The 19448-nt window shown below is 39.1% G+C and overlaps 1 protein-coding gene across 3 annotated transcripts in view; it reads right to left on the bottom strand.

Moving 5' to 3' along the window:
• Positions 1 to 18051, bottom strand: part of kif17 (kinesin family member 17) — a 65308-nt gene extending 47257 nt beyond the window's left edge. The window contains exons 1-3 of one of the 3 annotated variants that reach the window (XM_072245113.1): positions 17724 to 18051; positions 8226 to 8372; positions 7470 to 7571 (exon numbers count right to left, since the gene is read on the bottom strand). In XM_072245113.1, coding sequence (XP_072101214.1) covers positions 7470 to 7571; positions 8226 to 8372; positions 17724 to 17954 — 480 coding nt within the window. In that variant the 5' untranslated portion in view covers positions 17955 to 18051. Of the gene's footprint in view, positions 1 to 7469; positions 7624 to 8225; positions 8373 to 17609 lie in introns of those variants that run through there. The other 2 variants (XM_072245114.1, XM_072245115.1) reach the window with 2 other exon arrangements.
• Between the last annotated feature and the right edge of the window lie 1397 nt (positions 18052 to 19448).

Genomic DNA, 19448 nt, shown 5'->3' with positions numbered 1-19448 from the left:
ATGGAAAAGAGTATAAACAATTGACATTTCGAACCAGACCCCTCTTCAAATTATTATTATTATTACATTTAAATAGCAGCTCTTGGACATTAGAAAGCAGAAAAATCAACAACTCAAAAATGCATCTGAAAAGCATCACCTGCAACAATTGGAACACACCCTCAGTTTTGAAAGAATTATTAGTATAAGCTATGAGTTCATCTTCATAATCATTTAACTAGGAAGCAGGTGTGGGCAGATTATTTGACTATGAGGAAATGCCAGGAGAAACTCCAGGATTCTCTCTCCGCCACCTGTAATGGACCTGTACAATTCTTTATCCTCTGCCATCACCTGGTGTTTTTCTCTCTCCCCTCCCTCCAATTTTCAAATCTGCTGCTCAGCACTTTTTCCACCAGTCCTGCCGAAGGGTGTCAGCCCGAAACGTCAACTGTACTTCTTTCCATAGATGCCGCCTGGCCTGCTGAGTTCCTCCAGTATTTTGTGTGTGGTGCTTGGATTTCCAGCATCTGCGGATTTTCTCTTGTTTATGAATTTAGTAATTCTTTAGCACAACAAGTAGCAAATATTATTATTCATTGGCAGAGATAAAAGGACTGGGAATTGCGGAAATCTGGAAATCAAATCAGATTAGTCAAGTACTTTGAATAGTAAGTATAGTAAACAAGTAAATGTCAAAGGATTTCATAGAGCATTTGGGTATAGGTGCACAGCAATTAAGTAACTGGATGAATAATCTGAGTTCTGGACCACTGACCCAGAAACCCTAGTTTGATTCTTTATATGGCAGTTCTAGAATTATCACTAAATAATTCTTCAATTTTAAAATAAAAATTATTTCTGAAAATGGCAATGACCTGATTGTTGTAAAATACAGTAGATGATGGAAATATCAGCAGAAAAGGCAACACCATAGTAAGAGAATAAAGTTATTGTCTCAAGTCAATGACCTTTCGTCAGATATAAAAAAAGTTTGAGAATCAAGCATGTTTTAGGTTTCAGAAAAATAGGAAGGATTGGACAGAACAAAGAATATGCCTGTGATAACGTGCAGATGGCGAGAGATTGAATGGCACAGAAAGTGCTGGTGCCAGCTGAGAGAGGCTAGTTACCTGATACCGTTTCTTTCAGTGTTAAATTCTAAGTGCTGCAACATTTTGCTAAAAACTGAGATGATATTCCTTAAGCTTAAAGTAAGCTTTGATAGATCAATGCAAGAAGCCAAAGATAAAGGAATCAGAGTGACAGTGGAGGATTAAAGTAATAGGGAAATGGCAGTGGACTGAATGGAGGTACTTGTTCTGCAAAGAGGTCATCCAATCAGCTCAATGGCCACTTTATTAGGCACCTTTTCTGCACACCACTGTTGTAGCATGTGGTTATTTGAGTTACTGTCGCCTTCCTGTCAGCTTGAATCAATCTGACCATTCACCTCTGACCTCTCTCATTATCAAGGCATTTTCACCCACAGAACTACCACTCAATGGATTTTTTGCTTATCGCACCATCATCTGTAAACTCTAGAGACTGTTATGTATGAAAATCCCAGGAGATCAGCAGTTTCAGAGATAGTCCAACCAACCATGTCTGCATGCTCTTATGCATTAAGTTGTTGCCATTTTTATTTGCTGATTAGTTATTTGCATTAACTGGCAGGTGTACATGTGTTCCTAATAAAGTGGCCACTGAGTGTCTCCATTGTCGGGAAGACTACATTGTGATATCAAAATTGGAAGAATTACAAGTTAAATAAAATAGTAAATCCTGGAAAAATTCAGCAGTTTTTGGCTGCATCTGTAGCAAGAGAAAAAATTTGAATTCAAAGTCTGAGACCCTTCATCAGAACTGTAAAATGGAATGAAGAAAATTAACTTAGATAGCACAGGAGGTGAGAGTAGGAAGGAAATTAGCTGCAAAAGAGATGAACGTTTTGGCCTGCATGATTCCAGGAAGAAGTATCAATGCAGCTTGTTGATGTATTGGAAAAAAGAGTTGAGAGAATGGGCCTGAGTAGGACTGAATCAAAGACTTTTCCATAATTCCCACAAAAAGACAGGCTCAGCAAATTCCCATACCTACACCATTGATCTGGAGATAGTGACTGGAGTTAAAAGAGAAGTCGTTTAATGTGAGGACATCCAGCCAAGTCAATGAATGATGGTGCAGGGTAACTGGTTAGGCTTCAAGAGCTCCTCAGATCTTTGTGATGTGGAATGTAAGTGTACAGTGTAATTGTACATCAATGTGAAGATGAACCAGTTAAGTCTAGAGAAAACTATTGAAATGATGAGAGGGCATTCAACATGTCATGACTGTAAGGAGGAAGGGACTGGACCATAGAGAAAGAATGGAATCAAGGTAGGAAGATATAAGTCTGCCGTGGTAAGAGCAGTGGGAGACAATGGGTCTATTTGGCAATCCAGCTTATGGTGGGAGGAGAAATTGTGCTGGAAGCAGCCTAAACAGCATCATACAGAGCTAGAGCATGACCATTCTGGGATGTATTCTGCCTGACCTACTGTGAGGCTGAACGTGCGACAGAAGCAATTTGGAACACAGAATCATAGAGCAAGGAAACAGACCTTACCGATCATTAAGCACTCACTTACACCAACCCTATATTTATCACATTATATCCCTCTTATATTTTCATCTCTCCAAACAGATTCTACACTCAACTACAAATTAGAGACAATTTACAGTGGCTAATTAACCTACCAGACCATGCTTCTTTGGGATGTGGAGGAAACTGGAACACCCAAGAGAAAACTACATACTGTATTCACGAGCAAAATATGCAAATTCCACACACACAAATTCCAAAGATCAGGAATGAACAGGGTTGAGCTTCTAGGCTGCAGCCATACTAGCTGCACTGTTGTGGCAGCCATTTGGCAGATTTCATTTCCAGTCTTTTCAGTGAAGTAAGGAACTTTCATGCATTGGTCTTTACTAAAGCTAAGGCAAGAGAACTACTCCTTGAAGACCCCTTTTGAATTTGCTGTCCTGCTAAGTGTCCTTTTCTCGCTTCTCCCTCAACTGTCAGCTTGTACTAATCTACTTAGCCTCCCTTCATTTTCCCAGTCACAAGCAATTCTCAGAGGAAATGTAACTAGATCAACCATGCATGGTAGCAGCTTCCTCCAAATGAAAATTTTACATTAACTTTAAACAACTTCACTCCCTCTCCTATGATAAAATTTTAACCAAGGAAGGCTTCAAAAACTTTTCTATCAGTAGCCAGCAGAAATTATCCAATAAACAGAAGGTAATTCCCAATAAACTAAATAACAGTGGGGTATCTCTTTTATCTTGTTTAATCATATCATATTTGTTATATTCAGCAACTTTTAAGTAAGACAGTTCATCCTGTTTAATGGCGCATTCAGTCAAAGGATGTTAAGAAGTGCATGTGAGAGTACTAAAACACATTTATGAGCCTTATACAAGCTATATAGCTCTTCAAATACTGATTAAACAAGCAAAGCTTATTTTAGCCACCATGAAGTACCCATTATTGCAATAATATGCTTCTTGTATTTAAATTGTCTTATAAGCTATGAGGGATATAAATGTCAGCGCAGACTAGTTGGATTAAATGGCCTTTTTCCATTCTACAATTTCTATGTAATCTTATACGTAAAATGTTGCTCTGATGAATATCAGAAATTGAACTGGCACTTATGTTGTCCTTTTCTGGAGACTGAAAAGAGCTTATTAAAGCCATTCTCCTTGAGTACTCATAGCAACAGTTCTGCTTTATTTGTGTTTTTCTAAGCATTTAACATACTCCCACACTTTGCCCTAGAAACTAATTATACCTGTGCTGATTTGGCAAACACTGACCCTCAATGGAAACTGTACTCTATTTACAATGTGCACTGAACACCTCAGTAACACACGTAGAATACAGAAACTTCAATGAAAGTCACACCCAAGCAAAAAAATGAGATCATGGTTAATTAATTATCAATATGTTCAATTCATGTTACTGCTTTGTTCTTTGTATCCAGGCCTTAGTTGGAATCTCTCCAATTGTATCTTTTACATTAATATTCCAGAATGACAGCTCTTGGTCTTCAGACAACAATGAGTTTAAATTTTTAAGCAAGGACAATAGTTCTCATCTTGATTACAAAAGGATTTAGCCTCCAAAATATTGTACTGATGTGACAATGGCTTATTCAAGGGTTGCATGCACAATCCTTTGATGCAGTAATTAAATTTCAGGAGATGCATTCAGAATAAACAAAAATTGATAAGATATGTAACTGGACTGTCTACATGGAAAATGCGGCTGTAGCAACGAGTCAGAGATTGGGAATTCTGCAGTGAAAGCCTCACTCTCTGACTTCCAAAATCTACCATCCACAAATCAAATTTTCAGGAGTTTGGAATTTCTATACATCCTCAGATGAATGCAATTCCAACAGTATGCTAGAAACTTAATATAATGTGAGATTGAAGAATTAGGTCTTTTGGCCCATCGAGTCTGCTTCACCATTTCATCATGGCTGATCCATTTTTCCTCTCAGCCCCAATTTCCTGCCTTACCCACCCCCCTCCATTGTATCCCTTCATGCCCTGATCAATCAAGAATCTATCAACCCTCTGCCTGAAATATACATAAAGACTTGGCCTTCACAGCTGCCTGTGAAAATGAATTCCACAGATTCACTACTCTCTGGTTAAAGAAGTTCCTCCTCATCTCCATTCTAAAAGGTCGCCCCTCTATTCTGAGGCTGTGTCCTCTAGTCTTAGACATTCCCACCAAATCCTCTCCTCATCCACTCTATCAAAGCCTTTCCCTCCCTTTCAAGTTCAACACACATAACTCGTATGTGAAATCTAATAATAATATAACAAAAATGTTGAGGTTTTTGTCACAAATGCACTGTAATCAATTAAAAGCAAAAAAAAAATTGCAAATGCTGAAATCTAAAATAAGAACAGAAAATGTTGTAGAGATAGAAACAGTTTTATTATTTTCGGTTGATGATCTGTTATAAATTGAATAGTCATGGAGAGCCAAATAGTCAGACAGAACAGAAACATGGCCTTTAGCCCACTATGCTGACAACCAATCACACACCTATAGTAATCCTGCATTATTCACATTGTATTTGATTCTCCCCACTTTTTCATCAATCCACTCCCAACACCCCCTTGACCCAGATTCTACCATTTACTTATACACAAGGGACAATTTACAATGGCTAATTAACATGCAACCCATATATTTTTTGGAATGTGGGAGAAAACCAGAATATCCAGAGGAAACCGGCGGAGTCACAGGGAGAATGTGCAAACACCAAAGAGACAGCCCTCAAGGTCAGAATTGATCCTGGATCTTATGAAACAGTGGCTCTACTAGCTGTGACACTGTGCCACCACATGTTTCAAGTTTCAGAGAAGAGGCAGGCGATTCCTTTTGATCGAATTAGTCTGAATTATATGAATGGTGCTGGTGCAAGCTGAGGAAGTGTGATGAAGGCATGGTTTGTCTGGGAGTGAAGTGAATAGGAGATGATTGGCGGTAGAGCAGAGAGCTAAAAGAAAATAGTGCCAGAACCGTGAGGTGCAAAATACTGCAGGTGCTGAAAATAAAGGAGAGTGTTAGAAGAACCAAGTAGGTCAAGCAGCATCAGTGGAAGAGGAAAAACTGAGTTAATATTGTAAATTGATGATTCTTCCTTAGAACAGACCAGTCCTGATGCAAATTGGAAAAGCTGGTTCTCTGAAATTTTTGAATTCATTGAGGGGTCATGGCTGCTTTGAATAGTACAAAAGTGTGAAGAGAGAGAGCACAGAATGGGAGTGGAATGAAGCGAGAGAAAGGACAGAATGGGAGTGGAATGGAGAATTAAAGAGAAGGCTATAAGGAGGATCACTGCTGCACATTGACCAGCTCTTCTACAAACTGGTCACCAATTTTAATTTTATTTTCCAACAGGAAGAAGACCATCTTCTGAGTGCAAAATAAAATAAGCTAATTTAAAAGAAGTATAACTAAATCATGGTTTCACTTGCAAGGTCTATTTGGATTCTTGAGTGGTGGAAAAAGAAGGGATTAAAAAGGCAGGTGTTGCATTTTCTGAAGGTCCCATGAGAAAGGTTGGTACTGGTAGAGCTGGGTATTTAGATGGTAGTCAATGAGAGATGTTCTTATCAGAAGGCTGAAAGAGGAAGGAAGGATGTAGTGGCATCATATTGTGACAGAAATGACAAAGAATGATACACTGAATGTGGAGGCTGAAGGAGTAGAACATGGGGGCTGAGGGAACCCTATCTCTTCTTTGTTTGGGAGAAGAGGTAAGAGAAGAAAGTGTGGAAAATGGAACCAATGTGATTTATATGACAACAAAAGGCAGCAGCAGTATCAGTCAACAATATGTTGCTAAAAACAGATGAGGGAAGGGGTATAATTAGACTGAAAACAAAGACAGTTTATGACAGTGGTCCCCAAACTCTGGGCCACGGACCGATACCGAGCCGCGAAGCATGCAGGGGTGCAGTGGTAGCTGGAGCGTACCCAGCACATCTTTAAGAAAAGAGCCGAAATAAATAAGCTAATTAATTAGGTGCCGCCTGGCACATAAATGTCGGCCCAGATCAAAGGCGATTGCCAATTTCACTTGCTCTACGCGATGTTCACTCCGCTTTCCAGGGCACTGGAGCCTTTAGCTGTTCCATTGTTTGGTCAATTTAAACACCAGCCCAGACAGGCTGAAAAGACAGGGCTGTCAGGATCTACACAAACTTCTAATAAAGTATAGGTGCTGCCGTGCTTTCTTTGTAATGACAGTTACGTGCTGGTCCCAGTTCAGATCCTCTGACACTTTTCAGAGAGAGAAACGTCGATCCTTAATACCAAAGAATTTAAAATTACTGACCCTCTCCACCTCAGTTCCTCTAATGAAGACTGGCTTCTGGGCGGCACCTAATTAATTAGCTTGTTTATTTCGGCTTTTTTCTTAAAGATGTGCTGGGTGCGCTCCAGCTACCGCTGCACCCCTGCATGCTTTGCGGCCCGGAGGTTAGGGACCACTGCTTTATGAATCCCAGGACTGAAAAATAAACATTCCACTGAGGAATAAAAATTTCAAAGCAGTGATATTCTAACATGGCTATCCAGAGATGTTTTTTTGTCTACTGGTGCTAATAACGTGTGACAGTTGGTACTGGTGGTACTTATTTCTGCATATGTGACTCTATTTAAGTAAAATACACCAACATTTCCAGCCAGTGCTCCTCACAAGCACTTAGCACTAATGACCAAATCAACCTATAGAATTTCTGGCATGTTTCTCAGCCTGCATTTGCATTGACACCATTGATGATACCTGCCAAAACACACTGCTCACTCAGGCTTGTAACTCAAATATTTTAAAAAATATTCACCATTCATTACGTAAAAGAATAGTACTATGACAACTTATCCTGACACAATGGTTATACAAGCACTTTACCTCTAGTTTCTGTTTTGTGTCTTTTCCCAGAAGATCACGTATCTCTTCATTGTAAATCTCCAAATATGAAGCCCTCACCAGGAACTTGGTATTTTCCGTACACTGTGGGTGAACACACAGTGGCATTGAAACCTCTTAAACTGGTTACATTTTGCTGTAAAGTAATCATAGTACTGAATGATATTAAATCTAATGTAATATTTTAAATAATAACTGATCATTTAATTATCTTAATAGATAAGAGGAAAGACATTGGAAGCATGATAAAAATCATAGAGAAAATAGCCATTAAAACACAACTTAAGATATACTTATTGTTAGGTCTCAATTTTTAATTCCTCAGTAGTAATTCTCAGATTATACTGGAGTGATTCATTATTCGGTTTTACTTTTAGAGCTGTCTTGCCTTTGTATGGGCATTCTTTTCAAGATAACCAAGATTAGGAATTCAGCATGTGATGTACTGCAAATTAAAACTCTTGATCTGTTCCATTTATAAATCACTGAAGTACATATAACTATGCCACTACTTGTGCAACAAAAGGGCATGTCCCCCACAAAGTATTATTATTCGAAAGTAGGATGAAGTTCAGTTTTGCTATAGTACCACAATGAAACACTAGATAAATTCTACAAAACTGGCAATGCTACAGGAAATTAAATGGCATTAGATCTGCAGTTCTTGAGATCCAAAGTGATTAATAATTAAATCACAGTTTTCCAATTCTTGTAAACTTTGATCAACAGCATATCTACCTGGATACTCTCAAATATATGTTCAAAAGCTCTAGGGATAACTCCTCGTTGTGATGTTGGAGAAGAAATGCCTTGCATGGTAAATGATTTCCCACTTCCTGTCTGTCCATAGGCAAATATTGTTCCATTGTAGCCTTCAGTGACACCCTAGATAAGATTAAAAAATACTTGAATTGAATTGAATTGACGTTATTTCTTATATCCTGCACATACATGAGTAAAAATATTTATGTTACATCTCCATCTAAATGTGTAACGTGCAATCATAGTAACTTATAATAATTTATGATAAATAGAACAGTCAATGTAAGATAGAAATACACTCAAATCAGCGTGAGTAAATCAGTCTGATGGCCTGGTGGAAGAAGCTGTCCCGCAGCCTGTAGGTATTGGCTTCTATGATGTGGTGCCATTTCCCAGATGGTAGCAGCTGGAATAGATTGTGGTTGGGATGACTCGAGTCCCTATTGATCCTCTGGGGCCTTTTTACACACCTGTCTTTTATAAATGTCCTGACTCATGGGAAGTTCATAACTATAGATACACTGGGCTGACTGTACCACTAGCGGCAGAGTCCTGCAATTAAGGGAGGCACTGTTCCCGTATCAGGCAGTGATGCAGCCAATCAGGATGCTCTCAATTGTGCCCCTGCAGAAGGTTCTTAGGATTTGGGGGCCCATACCAAACTTCCTCAACTGTCTGAGGTGAAAGAGGGGCTGTTGTGCCTTTTTCACCACACAACTGGTGTGTGCAGACCACATGAGGTCCTCAGTGATGTGGATGCTGAGGAACTTAAAGCTGTTCACCCTCTAAACCCTAGGTCTATTGATATCAATAGGGGTTAGCCCATCTCCATTCCTCCTGTAATTCACAACCAGCTCCTTTGTTTTTACCAATTAAGGGAATAAAACAATGTTTCAGTCAGAATAATGATTACCATATGTACCATGGAAGTAAAGATTTTTAAAAATGCTTTTTAGAATATATCCACAACAATACATACTATACATTTAGTTCAGGATGTAGGAGGATGATGGCATCTTAGGAAACAGCTTTATTTCTATCTTTGATATCTCTTCTTTGCCCATTCAAGTTTCTTTTGAAGACCCTGACCTTGTTACACGCTGACTTTGTTTCTTTGCGGAAATGTGACCCGCACTCAGGGTCTCACGACCAGCCGCTTTCCGATATGCCAAGGACCTGGCATGGAAGACTAGCGCACCTTCAGGGTGCCAGATTTTTGTGGCTCTGGAGACAGGTCGATTTGAGGCCAGTGCTGCCGCCTAATGTGTTGTGGGAATACACGGAAGTTCAAAAGCAGCGAGCTGGCTGCTGGCCACATGCCCAGGGATCCACATGCTTTGGGCACAGAGCTCGGAAAAAGTGATGCAACAGACTTTTAACACCATAAATCAGCGAGTTGTTTGTTATGTGAAACAGGGATATTTCTTTTTCCCTGGGAGAGACAGAGCCTGTGGTATGTCAAATTACTGGGTGAACGAATAGTCTTTGGGGTACTGCAAATCTGTGTCTTTATTGATGCTTTGCTGTATGCTTGAGTGCAGGGTGGAGAGTGCTGATGCCTTTTTGCTGGTGGGGGAGGGGCATCGTTGCTTTGCTGCTGCTTGTGCGTGGGAGGGGGGAGTTGGGGGGTTTTAGGGTTCTAACATTTAACTGTCATTCATTCTTTGGGGAACTCCTCTGTTTTCATGGATGTTTGCGAAGAAAAAGAGTTTCAGTATGTATATTGTATACATCTATACTGTATCTGTTTTTTTCTCACAACTCTTTTCTATTCCTTGGAATTTTATTTTTTAATGTTAAAGACTCTAAATAAATCTAAGCTTGACTGTGCAGAAACTTGAAGGCAAAGGTGCAGAATTAAAAGTTGGGCAGAAATTTTGCAGGGAAATAAATGTGATAGTTTCAGACTTGAAAATATTACTGTATAGAATGGGAGTTCAGCAATAATAAACAAAAATATCACTTTTTCCAACATGTACTACTTGCGTGAATCTCTCATGCTAGTAGCTCTGTTTCATAGAAGTTTGAGGAGATTTAGTATGTCACCAAAGACTTTTGGAAATTTCTACAGATGTGCAGTGGGGAGCATTGTGTCTGCATCACAGCCTGGTATGAAGGCTCCAACGTGCAAGATCACAAGAGGATGCAGAGGGTTGTAGAGTCAGCCAGCTCCATCACAGGCACAATGCTCCACACCCTCGAGATCATCTTTAATACGAAGTGTTTTAAGAAGGCAGCATCCAACATTAACGACCCTCACAACTGAGGACATGCCTTCTTCTCATTACTACCATCAGGAAGGAGGTAAGGAGTATGAATTTTAAGAACAGCTTCTCCACATCTCCCCCTCCCTGCACCCTCGTATTGAAGATGATCTCGAGGGTGTGGAGCGTTGTGCCTCTGATGGAGCTGGCTGACTCTACAACCCTCTGCATCCTCTTGTGATCTTGCACATTAGAGCCTTCATACCAGGCTGTGATGCAGACACAATGCTCCCCACTGCACATCTGTAGAAATTTCCAAAAGTCTTTGGTGACATACTAAATCCCCTCAAACTTCTATGAAACAGAGCTGCTAGCATGAGAGATTCACGCTAGCTGCGGGGGGGGGGGTGGAGAAGCTGTTCTTAAAATTCAGACTCCTTCCCTCCTTCCTGATGGTAGTAATGAGAAGAAGGCATGTCCTCAGTTGTGAGGGTCGTTAATGAACCCAATCCTCGTTATTCCTCTTTTGTACTATTTAGTTTTTGTAAATCACGGTAATTTTTAAGCCTTACACTGTATTACCACCGCAACACAAAAAAATTCATGACATATGTTAGTGATAATGAATCCAATTCTGACATTGGAGCTTGCGATGAACCATAGGACATTCAGTCTCTTGTACCTATTCCAGTGTTTAAAAGGTCACAACTGATCTTTTACCTTAGCACTGCTTTCTTGCCCTGTAACCTATCCAAAATCTATTAATCTTCATCAAATTAACTTCACGACTTGGCCTCCACTGCCCTCTTGGGTAGAAAATTCTAAAGATTCACTACTTTTTTGGTGATGAAACTTCTTAGTTCTGAACTGCTGATCCCTTATTTGAGACTTGTGCTTTTAGTAATAGCCATTTAGGTCAGGGGAAATGCCACCCTGCACCTATTTTATCAAGCCCACGTTTCTGCGAGTTCACTTGTTGTTCTTCTAAACTCTGGACAGCAAATGTCCAGTTTGCTCGATGTCACCTCATTAATTTCACAGATGTATTAAAAAGGTGGAAGATCCTTCAGCATTCCCCCAGCTCCAGTTATTCCACCACACCTGATTTGGCTAAGTGGCCTGGAAATGTTTTTTGAATCTTTTCACAAGTTAGAATCCCACACAGTCCTGAGCATTGGTAAGTACACAAAATATTACATTTAATTCCCTCATCAAAATCATTATGAGTAGCTAAGTGAGGGGGGTGGGGAGGAAGGCAAACTCCGATGCCTGTGATATCTAATTAGTTGTCCCAAAACAAACCCTGTTATTTCTACTCTCCATTATGTGCCATGTCATTCTTTTACTTCTAACCCCACATGCTATATTTTAACACTCTGAATAAATAAGTTGGACCAAACTAGGTGGCACAATGATATAGCAGTTAACTCTATGACCTGGGTTCAACTTTGACCCAGGTGCAGTTTGTGTGAAATTTGCACATTCTCTCTCTGACTGTGAATATTTCTTTTAGATGCTTGGTTTCTCCCAAATTCCAAATAAATTTGGGTTGGCTACTATAAATGACCACCTAGTGTCGGTTAATGGCAAAATGAAACAAATGGAAGTTGATGAGTATATGAGATAGAAAAATGAGATTATTCTAGTTAGCATGGACCTGATGGATCAAATTGTCTCCTTTTCTGCTGTGGCAATTAGTCACTTTACTGAAAGTCTTCCAAAATCAAACTATCTCCATTGATTCTCCCATCAATCTTTAAAGAACTTGCCAAGCATGATTCTCCCCATCCCTTCATAAATCCACACCAACATTTTTCTTTTAATTCCTACTTTTCATTAGGCTGTTGGTTCCCAAGTATTTCTGGGAAGTTGTTTGTGGTCAGTTCTGAGAAGTCAGAACTAAGGCATTTTTTAATTGTTGTGTTATTTCTTTGTTCCCCATTATAACATCATAACTTTTCTAATTTCTGGATTTTATGCAGTTTTTTTATACAAACACCTCTATTTTCTTTAATAATCATTTTGCAGAAGCTTTTGCAATTCCCTTTTACATTCCTTGCAAGCTTACCCTCATATTCATTTTTTCTTCTCCTAATCAATCATTCAGTCTACTTTTACTGAATTGTAAACTGCTCTTGATCCTCAGTCTTGCTACTTTCTCTGGCAATTTATATGACTCCTTGTTGAATATAACATCATCCAAATCCTCTTTTGTTATCTTAGGTCAATTTTCCTTTATTCATTTTTTTTCTCTCCAAAAAAAAATATACAATTGTTGTAATCTCTTGGTTCATTACTTAGATGGTGACCATACATTGTATTTCTTTCAGTGAAGTCCCCTAAGCTGTCATAGCCAACACATTTCTCATACCTTTATCATTTCCTTTATTTAGATTTAGAATGTTTGCTTCTGATTGATCTACATACTTTCTATCTTAACCAGACGGTCCCCCTTACCCAGTAAAGGATATAGCAACATTGGATATAGTCCAAAAGAGATTCATTAGGCTAATTCACTGCATAAAAGTCAAATATAGTATATCCTTTTTTATTGGTTTCTCAATGTATTGTCTAAAAATTATCCTGTTCATATTCTGGAATTTCACCCTCCACAGTATTATTTCTAATTTGGCTTGACCAATTTATACATATTAAAGTCCACCATGACTGCTCCAGTGCTTTCCAATTTCATGTTTGATGCCACTCCCATCAACATTTTCTGCCCCTTGTTCCACTAATTTTAATTCAAGTATTTGGTGCGACAATATATTTCACTGATTTTGTCCTCTACTAACAATATTACCCATCTCTTTGGATTTTTGCCAGTACTTCCTAAATATCAAATACTCTTGGACTTTCAACTTCCAGTTGGAGTCATTATGTGGCTATGTCTGTAATGCCATTATCCCATATCTGTTTGTATTTATTTGCACCATTAATTTATATCTCCTAGTATAAATATTATGTGCACTCCAATATTGCGCTCTTGCATTTGCCTTTTCTAACATTTTTTTTTAGAAATATTAGCATTTTTTGTATCATGAGTCTATTAGTTAGTGCACATTTTTGTTTGCTATGTCCCTTTCTGACCCAATTTGTTTGTCTTTACCCCAATCATTTTCTTGTCTAATTCCTTGTTACTGTTTTTCTCTTTGGCATTCTAAATTTCTCTCCACCAGGACCTTCCTCCACATCTTACTCCCACTGTAATTAGGTTACAGCTCCCTTGGTATTTGATTACCTCAGAAACCTGGTCTTAGGTTAATTCTAATAGTTTGTCCCTATTACTAACCCCAAAACCCCATAAATTGAACATCACACTTCTCTCACACCAACCTTTGAAGTCTGCATCATCTCTGTGATCCTATTATCCCATTACCCCTTTGTAACTTTGTTTGTAGTTCTAGCTTACAATTTAGTCGGTAGCTACTTGGACTCACTCAACCATAGATTTTAATAAAAACTCCAGATTATTTAATTAACTTTAAATTCCTCAGTTGCTGCGGTGGATTCAGATTCTCATTCTCTGGATCATTAACCGAGCGCTCTAGATTTACTAGCTACTGTTCCCAACCGCATATGCAAACATTCATTGAGATGGCTGTGCTGAGCATAAATTGAATGCTTTGGAGTTATCATTCAAATTACTCCAAATTATTTGGAGTGTCATTCTTCACCAGCTGAGGAAATGAAAAATTTAATGAAAGTAAAACTGTAAGATAAAAATTACCTCCACAAAATCACTGTTCATTGAACAATTTTAAACACTGATAAACAAACTTTAACTTACTGCCAAATTTTGTCTGTATCTAGAACTCTCTATGCATCTAGATTTCTGTATGCCAACCTGTAGATAATATAACAGTACCACAACTAGCTCGTATCTTTATGTTATAAATATGTACCCTATGCATGGCCATTACATTGTGAACTATAAGCAAAATGAACTGCAGAGAACTAATTATAAATCAAACACATGCAATAATTTTAGAGAAGAGTTACCTTTCCAGAGTACCTTTCAAAACAATTAATAAGGCACTTCACAGCATATGAACTTCATAATATAATATTACATTCTTAACAAAACACTCTATAAATATGTTCAGTTTTTGCAATTACATGAATGTATCTTTGTCCTCACTAACTTTCATAAACAATTTGTCTTTTGACCCTTAAACAAATGATTCATATGAGTAAATTAATTCTTCTCAAGCTAGCATTTAAATTAAGTAGGCAGATAAATTAATAAAGGTTTTGTTAATATTATCCAAAACCATTGCACTCCTTAACATTTAATAGATATAAGCACATTGGATGGGTGAGATTCAAAGTTTTGTGAATTCAAAGTTTTATGTCAGGCATGTTCTTGATGAGATATCAGCTCTTAAACAATTAATTTCCTGAACCGATTTCTCCTATCTGACTCCTTAAAAATGTTTACAATAATTGCATTCTTCGTACGAACTTTCCTAACATATAAAGGTCAATACCTTTACATCAAAACTCTTGTATCTTCCAATTGAGATTAATATGTTCTGCTTTGATCACAGTATTACAGCATTAACCAAAAACATCAAATCAGCACAGTTAATGGATAATACCCACTGTAAATAAAATAAATAAGAACACCCAATTAAATAATAGGCTTAAAAATGTAACAGGAACACAGGAAATTGTCAATGATATCCACCATACATTTTATAACCTGCCATTCTCACAAATCGCAGATGACTTTGGCTTCAAGTTTACAGTATCTATCCTCTCTGTGGCATTATCAGAGGGTTGGCACCAATGAGCTCCACCCACATTGCACCGATAAACAAAGGAGAATCATTTGATGTTGTGTACCTGGATTTTCAGAAGGACTTTGACAAGGTGCCACTCATGAGGCTGCTTCACATCTACGAGCCCATGGTATTACAATAAAGATCCTAGCATGGATAAAGCAATGGCTGATTGGTAGGAAGCAAAGAATGGGACTAAAGGAAGCCTTTTCTGTTTGGCTGCCGGTGCCTACTAGTCTTCCACAGGGCTCTGTGTTGGGACTGATTCTTTTTATGTTATCTGTCAATGATTTGGATGATGGAATGATGGCTTTGTTGCAAAGTTTGCAGACGATACGAAGAGAGGTGGAGAGGCAGGTAGTTCTGAGGAAATAGGGAGGCTAAGGAAGAACTTAGATTAGGAGGATGGGCAAAGAAGCGGCAGATGGAATACAGCATTGGAAAGTGTATGATCATGCACTTTGATAACAGAAATGAAAGGGTTGACTATTTTCTAAATGGAAAGAAAATACAAAAAAACTGGGGCACAAACGGACTTGGGAGAGCTTGTGCAGGATTCCCTAAAGGTTAATTTGCAGGTTGAGTCTGTGCTGAGGAAAGCAAATGTGATGTTAGCATTCATTTCAAGAGAACTAGAATATAAAAGCAAGGATATAATGCTAAGACTTTATTAAGCACTGGTGAGGCTACACTTGAAGTATTGTGAGTAATTTTGGGCCCTTTATCTTAGAAAGGATGTGTTGAAACTGGAGAGGGTTCAAGGGAGGTGAATGAAAATGATTCCAGGGTTTAACAGCTCATCACATGAAGGGTGTTTGATGGCTCTGGGCCTGTATTCACTGGAGTTCAGAAGAACGAGGGGTGACCTTATTGAAACCTATTGAATGGTGAAAGGCCTTGATAGAGTGGACGTGGAGAGGATATTTCCTATGGTGAGAGTGTCTAAGACCAGAGGGCACAACCTCAAAATAAAGAGGAATTTCTTTAGCTAGAGATTAGTGACTCTGTGGAATTCATTGCCACAGGCAGCTGTGGAGAACAAGTGTACATTTAAGGCAGAGGTTGATAGATTCTTGATTAGTCAGGCCATGAAAGGAAGGGGGGGCGGGGCGGTTGGGTTTGGAAAGGCCAGAGATTGGGACTGAGAGGAAAAATAGATCAGCCATGATGAAATGAAGAGTAGACTCAATGGGCCAAAAGCCTTAATTCTGCTCCTATATCTTATGGTCTTATGGCACCCATTCTTGGCCGTTTCCTTCAGGTGGAAATTTTCCAAAATAATAGGAAGCATTAATACCATGTGTTGGCGCGTGGCCAAGTGGTTAAGGCATCAGTCTAGTGATCTGAAGGTTGCTAGTTTGAGCCTCAGCTGAGGCAGCGTGTTGTGTCCTTGAGCAAGGTACTTAACTACACATTGCTTTGTGACGACACCGGTGCCAAGCTGTATCGGCCCTAGTGCCCTTCCCTTGGACAACATCGGTGGCGTGGAGAGGGGAGATTTGTAGCATGGGCAACTGCCGGTCTTCCACACAACTTGCCTAGGCCTGTGCCCTGGAAACCTTCCAAGGCACAAATCCATGGTCTCATGAGACTAAGGGATGCCTATTTATTAATACCATAATGACTGCGATCCATTGAAACCCTTCAGTATGCCACACAGGAAGTTTGCATGTGCAGTGTTCAAGCAATCTCACATTCACTTTTAAAAACTTAAATTGCTGAATAATAAGGTTAACTCCAACAATAATAAATAATCAAATAAGAGAAACAAATTATTGGCAAATAAGAACAAAACGTTAGTTATGTTGCTTATTCCATCTGAAATTGATGGGGACTGAAGAAAAATGATGGCATTTAAATTTAATTGCTACTTTATTGACAGCGTCTCAGTATATTTTTGCATGTACTTACTATATTAATAATGCTCTTCAAAGGACAAGAGCACTATTAAACATGGTCAGAGTACATCGGATCTTTCAAGAAAAGCTTGCTGTTATACAGCATCATCCAAAAGTCCTAAAGTTCTTTAAATTATTTTGACATTTATCACTGCTATAGTACATGCAGCAGCAAATCTGCATTAGGACAGCAATGTAATTAATGATGAACAGACTGATTTAAGTGGCGTTGATTCAGGAGTAAGTAAGTATATTTCAGGCAATCGGTAATAATTAAAACTGTGCTATTGGATCGTTTATGCATATCTGTAAGGGTAGAAAGGGATCCTGTTTTATACGAAAGATGAACGACTAATATTTCTCGGCACTGTCATCCCTGATTTCGTGCACAGGAAGAGGATATGAACCTTCTAACTCAGATGAGCTACGGTTATCTTTAATATTCCGAAAGCTGTATTTCATGATGGTGCAAACCTCTTTAAGGTCTCAATGATCTTGTATATCTGTGTGTATATTGCTCCCCCAGTGGCTCCAGTCAACCAAGTGATGGTTAAAATCCCAGTCATTTCACGCGAGCTCCCGTTTTACCTCCACCAGCGGATAGGCGATCTCATTGTACAGCTGCTCGGTGGTGCTGTCTATGTAAAAGACGCCGTCGAAAGTGAACTGTTTTGGTGGCTCGCCGGGAGCCCCAGGCTTCTGGATGAAACACTGGCCGCGGGCACTGTCCATGGAGACCACCACCTTGCAGTTCAGGTCCTTCTCGCGGCTGTTGCTTGGCCTGCATCGCACTACCACTCTCACCGTCTCCAAAGCCATCCCTCCTCCCCGATGTCGAGTTTAAGTAACAACGTCCTTTTTTTTACAGGTTCTCCATCCTGGCAACACTCGATTACTCCCGGGACCGGGACTCCGCAGTCGAGCGTCGGTTGCCTGGCAACAACTGCGAGTTTAGCTTCCGCTAATTTGCGTCATTTCCGGTTTCGTTCTCTACCCTTAATTGCCATAGAAACCGAATTAAGTGAGCAGCGACCGGAGCTTCAATGATGCTTCCTTCTCGCAGGTAGCGGTTTATCTTAATCCGGCACCCACAGATCAGAACACTGCTGAACAATATAGGCGTAGTTACCCACGGAAATTGACGGGCAGCCAGGCTGAATGTGGTTGCATTTTCTGGCATCTTTAATCAAACAATTTGCAGTTACTTATTTCCATTCCCATCCGAGAACATCCCAAATCATGTTTAACCAAACCTTGTACTTTATGCAGTGTGGTCACGTTAACTAAAGGAAGAAGCGCACCATGGAGACAATAAGTTCCAACGAACAGTTATGTAAATATTGTAAAAATGAAAGTTAAGGGTTAAAAATAGCCAAAACACTGCAGAGTATCCCGCTCTTCCCGGAGAATGTTTAACAGTTTAAACATCTTATTCAAAGCATACATTTGGCAGAGCACCACATCAGCACAATTAGGAATAGGAAGGTAAAAAGACTGCACATACTTGCAATTTATATCTCCAGCTCCAGCAAAACTTTCATTTTACTGGAGCTGGAGATAGTCAAACAGTCGGGCTTAATCGTGGAGGGGCAAAGATAGTTAATGTTTCAGGTTGGAGATTGTTCTGATGAAGAGAAATATTATTCATATGAAATAATATTCCTGCTTCACTTTGAATCGGTTGTTTTTTCCAACATATTCTGTTTTAATAGCTCATCCTTTCAATGGTAGGCAATTCTAAATACCGTATATAGCAACATCTACTTGAAGAAATTTCTCCTCATCTATGTTGCCTTTTTCATGATTTTAACTCTTGACTCTCTCTAGTCTAGAGAAAGTATCCTCTCTGCATTCAGGCTGTCAAATCCTGAAAAAAAGGTGCAAGTTTTCATGAGATAGCCTCTTTTTTAAAATTCTAGGGAATACAGCCGTGAGGCCAAAGTTTTCTACTTTACAGTCTAGCATATTACACTGACCATGTGCATCATTGACTTGTAAGTGATTGTGTTTTAAATACTTCCATGCTGTCCCCACCAGTGAATACCACTTGGAACACTGCCACATGAAAGGAGCATCTGTCTTCAAAGACCCCCACCATCCAGGCCCTGTTCCATTCTTATTACTGCCATCAGGCAGAAGGTGCAGAAGCCCTAGGTTCAGGAACAGTTATTGCTCTACAACCATCAGGCTCCTGAATTAGTGTGGTTAACTTCAATCTGAACTAATTTGATGACCTATTGATGACTAATTCAAGGACTCATTACGATTCATGCTCTCAGTATTATTTTTTATTTGTGAGTTTTTTTTGTCTTA

Source organism: Mobula birostris, chromosome 27 (assembly GCF_030028105.1).
Source record: "Mobula birostris isolate sMobBir1 chromosome 27, sMobBir1.hap1, whole genome shotgun sequence".
Taxonomy (NCBI): domain Eukaryota; kingdom Metazoa; phylum Chordata; class Chondrichthyes; order Myliobatiformes; family Myliobatidae; genus Mobula; species Mobula birostris.
Note: the sequence above shows the minus strand (reverse complement) of the source record. Positions and strands in the feature narration are given on the sequence as shown.